Source organism: Merops nubicus, unplaced genomic scaffold (genome assembly GCF_000691845.1).
Source record: "Merops nubicus isolate BGI_N331 unplaced genomic scaffold, ASM69184v1 scaffold14131, whole genome shotgun sequence".
Lineage (NCBI taxonomy): Eukaryota > Metazoa > Chordata > Aves > Coraciiformes > Meropidae > Merops > Merops nubicus.
Window position 1 is genome coordinate 5,587 of NW_008589084.1, and position 12,305 is coordinate 17,891.

At 42.9% G+C, this 12,305-nt stretch overlaps 1 protein-coding gene across 1 annotated transcript; it reads right to left on the reverse strand.

Annotated features, from left to right (window-relative positions):
* Nucleotides 1-315: 315 nt before the first annotated feature.
* CD38 (CD38 molecule) lies at nt 316-9,394 on the reverse strand. The gene is made up of 7 exons (XM_008949469.1): nt 9,269-9,394; nt 8,496-8,631; nt 7,613-7,695; nt 5,790-5,866; nt 4,997-5,089; nt 2,359-2,445; nt 316-421 (listed from the first exon to the last, which is right to left on the reverse strand). The coding sequence occupies exons 1-7, from the start codon at nt 9,329-9,331 to the stop codon at nt 340-342; spliced, it is 621 nt and encodes a 206-aa protein (XP_008947717.1). The 5' UTR covers nt 9,332-9,394; the 3' UTR covers nt 316-339.
* Nucleotides 9,395-12,305: the final 2,911 nt, after the last annotated feature.

The window sequence follows — 12,305 nt, forward strand, 5'->3', positions numbered from 1 at the left end:
CTGCAGTCTCCTGCTTCTCTGTGCACACCCCAGGGAACCCCTGCTCTGAGCCTCTGGGCACAAGGGGAGCTGTATAGGAGGGAGCAAGCCAGGGCAACCCATCTGCCCTCAGCCACTGAACGCAGCCCCAGCCCCTCTGAATAGTATGTCCGTGTGTGTGCACAGTAATCACACCTAAATTATCAACTCCTGCTACTTGGCAGTTAGTATCGCAGCAAGGATTTCTGGTTATGGACTGTGTACACACACTACCATTTATCACTCTATGCTATGTAGCCACATCTTTTCCAGCTTTACACACAAATAATGAAAGTCTTCAGCAGAGTGGAGGGCTCCGTTTCATGGAGTTGCCGTAGTGTTGGTGCAAAGTCTGCAGTCTGTGTGGTCAGGGTTGTGCACACACTGAAGGAGCTGAACTGGCCTTTGATAAGACACAAAAACCAAACAAATATTTAGTAACCACTTTGCAAGTACAAGAGAATAACTCCACAGTTACTAATGCAATGTGAAAGTCAAAGTGCATGTTACATCTGTGCCTATCACGTGGAAGTCTTAGGATTATTTTGTTTTTAGATCTCACTGCAGAAACGTAACTTTGGTGTTTACAGATGCTAGGGACAAAAGCAAGTGAAGTACAAAATAAAGTAGGGTGTGAACTCACAGCATGTCAGCTATGCTGTGATAACAAAAATAATTATGTAAAAGAACTAAGATCTCTTGAACAGATTACGGAGTTGCGGCCTTACTGGAAGTTCATCATCTTGCTTACTCAGTGGTAGACCTTACTGCTACAACGTAAAGCTGTTGCTAACAATGTCAGGGTATGATTAGATTTTTCCCTCGAAGTCCATCCAGTGAATCTATTTTTGAAATTACGTCTGGAAGACACTGCTGATGTGCACAAAAGCGAGAGAAAATGATCAGCATCAATTGCTATGGGCATGAAAGGTCAGATGCTCAGCTGATATGGACCCACACGGTTCTGTTTGCAATGACTTCATGGGAGTGAAACTAACATACACAGTCTATCCTGAGGAGTTTTAACACACATATAAATGGCTTATTTTATTATTGCTTTGTATATAAAATAGTAAAATTAATTGCCCGTGTTGGCCTACACAGTTGTTTCTGTATGTTAGCAGAGCTCTGACAAAAAGCCCTGTTTGTTACTCTATCTTATGAAGCAAGTTGTGACCCACAGCAACGAGTGTGTCAAAGACTCATGATGTGTTACAGGGTTCTCCTCACAATGAGCCACCAGAGATCTAAGCCGCTATGTGTCTTACCTTCCTCCCTGGCCCCTTGCCTTATTTCATCATAGGCTGAAATAATCTGTACCTATTTACAGGTCCTGGGAGTGCTGGTTAAAAGCTGCATTTACCCAAAGAGAAAGCGAGTACACGAGCATCACAATTTGGACGATTTATGCACCACACCAGTGTTATTTTTTTTTCACAATGTGCAGAGCACCCATTAATCAGGTTCAGCAATACTTAAACTTGAATATATTGCTCTGCCTTCTGGATTAAAATCCTATCACCAGATAAAACATTTGTCTCCTTTGCAGACCAGTTTTTCCTTATTTAAAACTAATGTCACAAATTCAGTAGCTTACAGAAATTTTTGTTTATTTTGGAAATGTTCTTATCCAGGCATGAGTCCTTCACCCTGAAAAGCTGTTCCTGAAAGATAAGAGTAATACTGAACCTTTGCTGCTTCTCTAATGGCACTAAAGAACACTTTTGCTCTGTGTGAAGGTCTCTGAACCTACACAGATGGATAAAAGGTCTCAGGATTTTGTATCTCCTCAGCAGGCAGAGGGAGATTTCAGGCAAGTCAGAACCTGGGCTGCTGTTTCCCAGACTGCTGTTTTTCTCTCCTGATAATGCTGAATTATAGTAATTAATAATGCTTATCATGTTTCACGCCCCATTCTGTGTCAAAGCAGCTGGACAGAAAGCAAGCTCAAACTACAGCAAAGGATGTAAGGACCGTCCTTGCCACACTGTGTTATCTGCACGCAGCACGGAGGAAAGCTGCCTATCTGGTTCTGGTCACTCTAGGCAAAAGCCAAGTCAGAGGAAAAATCAGCTGAAGGAAGCTGGATTGCTCCCCCTGAAGGCAACAGAACATATTTAACGGCAAGTGCAGAGAAGAAAGCAAGTCCCAGATCCAGCCAACACAAGGTTCGCTACATGAGTGGAAGCCCCCGAGATGCACACAGCCACGTTAAAGGGATTTGATAGCAGTTAAGCGGGGAATCTGCTCTAGCTTGATGTAAACCTGTATTAAGTCAAGAGGGAGATGCATTAGTAATTTTAGGCTAACAAGCTGTCACTAATAAAAGCAGGCAATTACCTGTAATTGTCTTCACAAGTGATCTTAAAGTTTCGTTCTTCTAAGATGCTTTTTAACCTCCTTATGGAATGCCCTGAGCAGGATTCACTGGAGAGAAAAGTCTTTCATTACTTGTGTTCTTTGTGTGTACAAGAAGCTCAGCTAAACTCCATACCATGTCACTTTGCTTTCTTTCAGGTAGGAGTCTTTAAAAGCTTGTTTGCTAGTGTGCTGTGAAGTCCACTGGACTTGTGGAGTTTTGGCTACCATTGGGCCTCTGCTGGTAGAACCTCTGTGATGTTTAGCTGTGCATCTTGCACAAGAATTTTGTGCAGGAAAATATCTGTGGGAAACAACTTGGTTCTGTTCACAGCTCAGTGTGATCTAGAACTGCTCCAGAGCTGCTGGTGGGCTCCATCCACAGGAGAACCTTATAGGGCTTATTCACATCTGTGGAAGGACAAAGGCATCAAGTTTTCTGTGTGATGAGAAATGGCCAATCATGAAAACCAGCATCGAAGTCCCAGGTATGACATAAGCTAAGTGGAAGCAGACAGAATACATGGGAGGAAGCAGGCTATGAGCATCTCCTATTTGTTTGACTCAATCTGTGCCTGCTGCTACTCTTTTTTTGACAAAGGGCTGTTTCAACCACTTCTCGATTGCTAGGAGCTCTAACCTGTGTATTTCTTTTCCATCCAGCTAATGGTTTCATGAAGCATGTAGCAATGTCATAACTTTGAGATCTTTATCTCTATGCTTAATTTACTTGAAATAGCCCAAAGCTCTACTGACAGGACTGACAAATGTCAGACACAGGCAGAGACACTTTAAAAGATTTGTTGCCTTGGAATAAAAATAATCTCCTGGTCCAGAATATAGGACACACATCAGGGCAATAATGCAATATTGGGGCAAACCTGGTTCCCAACATACAGCATTAGTGGAAAACAGCCAACTTTTATTTGTTCACTAGACTTTGCCAGGTGTTAGCACTGATTGAACATTGCATACAAATCAGAAAATAAAAGGAATACATGTTGTTAGAGCTACTCTCCTGAAGTGCTGGGGTTTAAAGCCCCAGGCCTGAAGGAGGGTTGGCATATGGATAATGTCCATAACTGGGCAAGACCCTCCTGACTGGTTTTCACCCAGGCTCTGGCCAGCCTTGGGTGGGAACTGATTAGGAGATCATCACCAGGTGCCCCCACCTTCTACATTAACTTGGGAGGAGGCGGGGCAAGAAGGCACCTCTATAAGAGCTGACTGCTTGCAGTGTAGTTGGAAGGTTTGTCTATGTGCTGTCTGTGGTTTTTGGCTGTTGGAAGGGTTCCCTGACTCTTCATAGCAAGCAGCGCTCCCAGGATGGCAGGGCCAGAACATGAAGCTTTCCTTGGGTTCCCTACTCCATAACTGGACTCCTGGCTTGGCTCCTTGCCTGGCCTACTCCCTTCTTTGTGTTCACTGCAGTGGGTGAGTGCTCCCTCTGGCTGTCTGGCACTTTGGATCTCTGGCGCGTGATGTGGGAGGAGTTTGGCTGCTGGTCTGCCTGTTAATATCATTGTATATTGGGCAGGTGGTCAGCAGAAGACCCACGCCCTCCCTGGAAGTAAGTAGAAAATAAAAAGGAAACTGCCGTGAACTTGGCACAGGAGAGGGATGTGTTGAGAGGGTGGGCAGGGCAGGGGGCTGTTGAGGAGGTGCATGATGGCTTTTCCGATGTTGGGAAATCAGAGCTGGTGCTGTGTCAGCCAGCAGAGCTGCCAGAGCAAGGGGCTCTGCTGGGTCCACGCTCATTCCGGAGCTGCACAGCATCCCACAGCCTGCTTCCTGACACATGGCATCAAAGCTGCTGCCTCTGCCATGGGGTGCCCTCAGGAACGGGGGAAACCATGACAGTCCATTATAACCATGCGTACCACAGAACCAACTCTGAAGATTAGGGGTCAAAGGCACTGAGCATGAGGCTTCCTGAAATGTGACAGATCTGCAAGTTAATCTGGTTGGGATGAAAAAGGTCACTCAGAAAGGCTCAGATGCGATTTCAGGTCACTGTTCTGGTATTGGCAATTCCATGGTAAGCATTTAAATTACAGATCTGTTATTAAAAATCACATAATCATTTAAGTTGGAAGAAACTGCTTGAGATGTAGTCCACCCAGTGTCAGCTGGAGCAGGTTGCCCAGGACCCAGTCAAGTTTTGAATACATCCACAGATAGAGACTCCATAACCTCTCTAAGAAATCTGTTCCACGATTTGAAATTATTTTATGCAAAATGGTTCTGCTGAGCATAATTGTTATTGCTGTGGACCAAAATATTTTCCAGCTTGCCATTGCAAATGTAACCAGCTCTGTGACTTCAGTGCTGCATCCATAATAATGGTCTGTAGAGCTCAGGGGCTTTGGAATTAATTTAAAAGTCCTGGGACCCCTTGAAATCAAGGACAATGTCATTGTGTTTTAGCTACAACTGTTCAGCAGTACCTAAAAATTATACTCAAGAAAACAACAGTACAAATGCTATTCTTTGCAGTAAAGTGAGCAGGTTTTGTGGGCAGGTTTCACCCAGTGTCACTGTTAGATGGTCACCTGTCAGAACTGAGCTGCACCGTCTGACTTCTACACGCTGCTCATTGTTTCATACTGCTGTGACTTACCTTTGAGGTCCACCGATGTCATGCATAACCCAAATGTGTACCGCAGAAACTTTATCTGGATTTAGATTAAATATCTCAATACTTCCAAAGATGCTGTAAGAATGAGACATGAAAAATAAAAATATTCTTAGTTATCTGAGAAAGACCTACAGAGTATGCTTCCCAAGTTCTAGTGATTACTAATGTTGCTGTTATTCTCATTGAAAGGACATTATCTTTCCAATAGATTTGCAGACTATTTAATTGCCTTATGGTAAAATATTTTCTGACTATTCTTATTTCACTTCCAGGAGAACATCTGAAGCTGTCTGCAGACTGAAACAAGCTGATTTTTTTTTTTTAATCTTTAGTGCCTTCTCTCCTGTCTGGCTTATTGACTGCTGATTTGGTTTGGTGCAAGGGAAATGAGCACGGCTGTTCCCCTGACCAGCATATTCTTCACCCTTCAATATTATTCAAGACTGCAATTCCAGCCAGGTAGTCTAAAGAAGTGCAGCTTGAAGGGGTAAAATCCAGCCAGCTCCATGAACAGCTAGAAATGTATAATTCATATGTAATTAATAAGCTGTAGTAATGAAGTTGCTTTGTGCAGTAAGAGCATACTGGATACCACAGCCTCTGAAGGATTGCAATTACAGTCACTGTAGAGGAGGAGATAAGTGAATCAGCTCTAAAATAGTCAATGCTTTAGACCTCTAGGTAATTTCACCAATATCCATTCTGCACTGGGAGTTGCTGGCAGAGACACATTCACCAGCATGCAGACCCCAAAGAAACATGGCTGAGTAAACACCTGCTGTTCCTGAAAGCTCCAGCTTCTACTGATCCATTGAGCATCACTTGAACCACGCCACATGCTGCCTCTGCAAACTGAACAAAGCAAATGGACATTATACTCTGACACTACATACAGTGCCACATCAGACCTGAGGCCTGTGGAAATTACTGTGACTTCTTTGATGTCATCAGAACTGACTTATGCAAGTAGAGGATCTGGCCAATATTTTTGCAGAACTTGTCAGTGGAAAAAAAACCCAGCCTCTAAAGGCTATGGCAAGCCTGTGATAAAGCTGCATTAGACAGCTATGACCTGTCAGTCTGAGGGTGCATGGGACGGGTACAGCAACTTTGCTGTCACTGCTGCTTTCAGTCTGGGGCTTTCCAGAGCGCCAGCAGCTACAGCTGTCTGACAGGGCTGTAGTGACTTGGAATAAACCTCAGACTGCTTCAACTCGGGTCGTGAGGATGAGCCAGAACAGAGGTACCACTAGTCTGAGGACACCCAAACAATTGTTTATTCATTACCTTGTGACTCATGCTCTGTGTTATTTTGTGGCTTGGGATTTTTCTTCCCAGTGGTTTTAGTAAAACTCATCACTGACTTTTGTTTGATTTTTAAATTACTGGATAATGTAATCACTGCTCTTTTACTCTTCAGAACTCATGTCCAAGTATTTAAAGACTACTAAGGTTACAATATAAAGTACCCACTGTAGATATATAATCCACTGGTAAGGCAATTTTTTTAAAAGCTCAATACATCTGACCATACTTATCAAGTCTTCCAAGTCCTCTTACCTCTAAACAGTGTAGCTCAAACTCAGATCGTGAGAACTGTGAAGTCACAGGAAAGTTTCACTATATGTAACTTCCTAATGTAATAAGTATTAATTTTAGTAGATCTTACATTTATTTGGACTAGAAAGCCTGCAGACAACCAAACCTGACTTGGCATGGTGGTTTATCCATCCTAGACTCTGGAACTGAGGGGATTAGTAAGAACATAGAAACTGTTTTGAGCTTGGAAAACTTACGTATACTAGTTTTACCCACAAATTAATTGTTTTGGTGGTGAGTAGACATTTTCTTAGAGACATGAGAGTTGAAGCATACAGGAATGATTGTTTTCCACTCAGGCAGTCATCTACTAGTCGTCTTATCAAGGGTGAAGTCTTGAGAGACATATAAAATTAAACTGATACGGGAGAGCACTTTCTTTTCTCGCAGTCTGTTTCTGTAAAGTACTGATTCAGCAAAGCCAGGCTGACAGCTTAACTCAGACTAGCAGGCTCTCATTCATGGGATGGCAATTGGCATGTTCATGCCGGTGGGTGCACCGTAGGAACCTTGCCAGGTACCACTGTGGAAGGATGTGCCCTTCAGGTTTATGCTGGGAAGGTGCAAGGGGATTGTCAGCTGCTTGGAAAATTTCTGTGCCAATTTGGGCACTGCTCTCAACATTAACGTGCTAAAATGTATTTTATTTTAGCAATTACAGTCCTGTGATTTAATTAAGGTGGTGATTATTATTATTGTAAGCATTATTTGCAAAACTCCAGCTGTCTGCCAAGTGTTGTTCTAGACACTGGTGCACAGTCCTGGTCCAGAAATAAGAACGCCCAAACTACAGTGACGTTAAATATTGTACATAAAATATGGGACCTTGGAAATACAAATTTCCAATGCTATGATTTTTAGCACCTGAAGCTAAAACTCAGGTGAACTTTTACTATTTCATGTTTTAAGTCCAACATGCAAATTCACATTTTTGGCAGTGCCAGGAATTCAGTGCCTTCCAACATTCTTGAATTTGTGGGGATTTATTCTAGCCCTTACCATCTTGGATGCCATTCTCCAGAATACAGAGCCAGGGTTGCTTTCACATTCACTTCGTTTTGGACAAGATTCGTAGTTGATTCCTGAGAAGAAATATGTTTACAGAAGAGTTAAGGTTAGAATGAATATTGTTGTAATGTTTATTGGCTTCGAGAGCTGACTAACGATGGCAGAAGATCTGCTCCCTACTTAAGCAAGAAGGTTATGTGAGGAAAGGGTTCTAAGAGGAAAAGGAATTTGCATGTATTCAAAGGTCTTCCTGTTTGCTCACACAGTTTCAGGAAGGCAGCTCCAAGCCCTGTAAGCAAATAATTTGCAGAAAACTGAGAAGGAAAAACATGTAATCCTAAATATGAGAAACAGGTTGGCTCCTGACAGATGTTGTCCAATTGCACTGAAAAACTAAACTTTGCCCAACATTTTCAGTAATTTCAGCCCAGTTTAGAGGCTGCTATCCTTAAGCACTAACCTGGGAATCAGATGGGCAGGAACAACTCCAGGGCACCTACATGCTGCCCCCACCACTTGACTGCCTATGGCCAGGATCTTTTTAAATGGCATTCTTGTTTTGCAGTTTGTCCCATAAAAGTCACAGGAAGGAAGTGAGTACTCTAGGTAAAGAGGGCTAGATATGACCATCATTCCAAGCAGCAACTTGGTGTTTTAATAACAGCCAAAGCTGTGTTTTTTAAATCTACCTGAGACCAAAGTATTATTTTCAGTCTTCTAAACATGGGACAGAAACGCAGTTAAGATTTTAAACCAAATTACAATAAAAGTGTACGTGAAAAGGATTGTGTTTAAATCTAGATATAAATGAGAAAAGAATAATCTGGAATTCTAGTGTTCATATTTGTTTTGCAAAAAATCTAAGACATATTACCTGGGGCAGAGGGGTCTCCACACCAAGAAATCCTGTCAGCCATATAACCCAACAAGGTGTCCTCCAAAGTAAGAAAATTTTGATTGGATTTTGTGTAACGATGAACGAGGTCATTTGTCTTGCTCCAAAACAGTGACTGTGAAATAAGATACAGTGTCTAATAAGTGATACTTATAACTAGAGCTGGTCAGGAGATTTTCCTGGAGAAACCCAAGAAGTTTTCATGATAATGAAGGAATTTTAGTTTTCACTAAAGTGCTGAAAGTTCACCGTAGTGAGTGAGTTCTTACTCTTGTTTCCAGAATCTTCTGGGGTGGTTACTTTTTTTTTTGTGGAAATGGACACATTCACCTTGTAAAGCACTTTGAAAGAAAGATTTTAACTTGTCCTCATAGGAGATATACCTAATTTGTTGTGTGCTTTTGAACTCCACATGGCAGAGCAGCTTTTTGGAAGCAGTGTCCCTCTACAGCACGGAAGCGTGCTGCTTACAGAGACCTGTATGCTCAAGGAACAGGGACATAACCATCACTTCCTCAGGATGACCTCAGTAGGTTTGAGGCAAGCCTTATAAAAGGATGATTTCCAGTGAGAGAGAATGAACAGGCTTACTGAGGTCCAAAGATGGTAACTGCAAGAGCAAAATATCATCCTTGCCAACCTACAGACCCTCACAATCCTTAGGGACAAGATCCCATCACTCAGAGCACTGCACAGACATACCATCCCACAACAATCCCACCTAAGCAGCCCACCACGCATGGTACTGTTACCTTGTTACAGGGAATAGGATGACTTGCTAACTCCATTAAAGGCTGATAATCTTCTGATGTCATATTACAGGGATTCTTGTAAATGAATGCATGCTTTAACGATTCCCATATTTTTAGGCAATCTTTATCTCTGTTGAAAACATTAAAACATAGTTAATTAGCATTTATGAGTATTTATAGCTGTGAAAGGTTCTCCTGCTATGGTCAAATACTACAGATCAGATTTTAAAGGGTTTTAACTATGCGCAGGCACCACAATACATTAGCCATTACAAAAGCAGAGTATCTTCAGCAAATTAACTATAAACTGAGGAATGAGCAGTTCTAAAATACCTTTCTCTCTCACCTGAATTCTATATTACTAATTACAGCAATATCTGAATGTCCTCTATGCTTTTGTCCCTAAAAAAGAACAGTGCTGATATCACATAGGCAGATCAAATGTCTTCATTCTTCATACTGAATCATGAGAAGCAAATGTGTCAGAGTATAGGCTGGACATTTTAGAAGTACAGCTGAAGGATATTGCCTTCTCAGGTAGAATGAGCCAAAAATACGCATCTCCCTGCAGAGTGCTTATCCCTACAGAAATGATATCTATAATTTTATCTAAAACAAAAGCAGAAGTCTGGCTGTTTTGGATCTGGTATTTTGCTCATTTATTGCTAACTTGCAGCTATTGATTTTGTTGGAGCCACAGCTGATTTGCATAAGTGTAACCAAGATCCAGATCAGGTGCTTGGTCTCCAGCAGGTTTTTTCAGTTTCCTGATTCTCTACCGTTGTTACAGGTTCTGGCCCTTCTTGCTCTTACTGGCATGAGTCAGAGGAATTCCACTCAACTTACATGAGAGGAACTGCTCCGTGCCACGATGCAACCCTGTCACCTCACCCTACATTTGCTTCTTAACATGCTGCTTCATCAGCCTGGGAAATAAAGCACCTCTCTGCTGACAGAAGCAAGCCTCTTTTCGCCCTCCCAAGAGGATATCTGCTGCACAGTGTGGGTGAGCAGTTGCCTCTGTGTACTGAAGCAGTGCCATGCTCCTTTCCTGAGGCTGCAGCGTGCAATAACATTAGGGATGGCCCAGGACACTTGCTTTCTTGTACCTGAGGTAATGAATGAAAACTTCGCATTAAGATAATTTGTAGCTATTGTCTGTCTAGTATGTGTTTTCAAGGCTGTCCCCCATGGGTGCACTTCCCTTCCCCTTCACACTCCCATAGTTTCAGGCCCGTGTGGAAAGCCTGCCGCTCTCATGACTGCAGTGACAGCAATGCAGTGATTCTGCATCCTTCCCTTCCCTATTTTCAAGTAAATTTAAAACTCTGCCTGTGGTTTCTGCATGTCTGAATGGAGATATTCTGGCTGTCTTTGACTCGCCCACTTTCTTCACTGTTTGCAACCATCTCCCAGCGTGTTCCCGCTAAAAAACCACTTGAAGAATGGACTTTGTCTTGGTTGAAGAAACTAATGCCTGCAGAGCACTCTAAAGATAGCACTGATCAGTTAGTATAGGACTGGCATACAGCTGCAGGCTTTGCTACCAGTTGGTACTCTGGTAACATGTAGGATGTGGAATTTGATTAGTCTTAAAAATAGTCCTAAAGGGATTAAGAAAAGCAGCAGTAATTCACTGAAGATTTCTAAACATTTTCAAGTTAATTGTCCCTACAGTTGTGTGACCTCTTTGCTGCCACTGAACTTGATCATGATTTCTACTGAGTGCCCATTTGAACATCAGAGGGGCAAACTGGGACACAGAGCTGTTTGTATTATGTTTGTATTATGTGGGCATGTCTAAACTGTGGGACCCAGAACCACTTGTCAGCTCTTGGTCATTTCCTCACTGTCTGGACATGAACTGTCACCCTTCCCTTCCTAAGCCTTATGGAAAATAAACACCACACAAGGAGGAGACCAGGTTCCCTCTGTGTCCAGAAGAAAGCAACAGCACCTGACAGCTCTACATACCGGAGGGATGCCTCTATCACACACACTACAGGGGCTTGGGCCAGTATCATACTGGGAAGCACTACGCAATCCACGGCAAGATGTTACTGGCCTTCCTTCCCTTCTGCCTTTATTCATGCAGTAACAAATCTAACTTAGCATTATATATGATATTGGTTATTGGGAAGTCACACCACCCAGGTGGCTAATACAGCAGGTTTCCATGCCCCAGCTTCTTACAGTCCTTCTCTGTGGTGGGTGTATGGTGGATATGTTCTCATCTCTCACTCGTGGGGCAGCCAAGTGCACTACGCTGCAGAGCTGTATCTAGATAGATATGCTGCAGATACCCCGCAGCCTGACCCTGCTCATTTAAAATGAGCTTGGGCATTACCACTGTACAGTGCTGGTTGAAATGTGGACAGAGCCTGGGGGCAGGGACAAGGCAGGTCTGCCTGGAGGGTCTGTGGCCTTATGCCCAAGCAGGACAGTTCTGGTTGCATGTCAAATTTCATTTCTTACCAAGCCACTCTGCTACAGGTGCAGCCCCAGCTGTGTTAAGGTCCACACCTCTTGTTTATATGAACCCGATTTAACTCCAGGTAAGTAAAGACTAATAACAATGCTGATTTTTTTACTGGGCTCTTGTCTTTTATCCAGAATCCTAAATGCACTTTCAGTTACAGTCACTGTAGAAGCAAGTGGCCAAACTGCAGATGCTCCAGTGAGCAGTGTCATTGCTTTGCTGTTGTGCTGTCATCCCAGAGAGTATTCACATATTTTACTTAGCAGCATCTAACTTGTGTGTATTAAATCATCTCCTGGAGGAGCTTGTCTCAAGCTGCAAACTGTGTAAGTAATCCACAGAGACCATCCTCTGACTTTGGTACTTCATTTAGGGTTTGGGAAGTTATAAATAGCTCCCCTTGCCACGCAGGATTACAACATGACCCACACTGAATCAGCCAAAAGAGAGGGCCCCTGCTGATTAAGGGGTGACATTACAGAATAGGGACCTTGTTCTCTTTGCTTCACATGGTCAACGCTATCGTTAAGAGAATTTGCAGGGCTTGGGTGTAAGCAA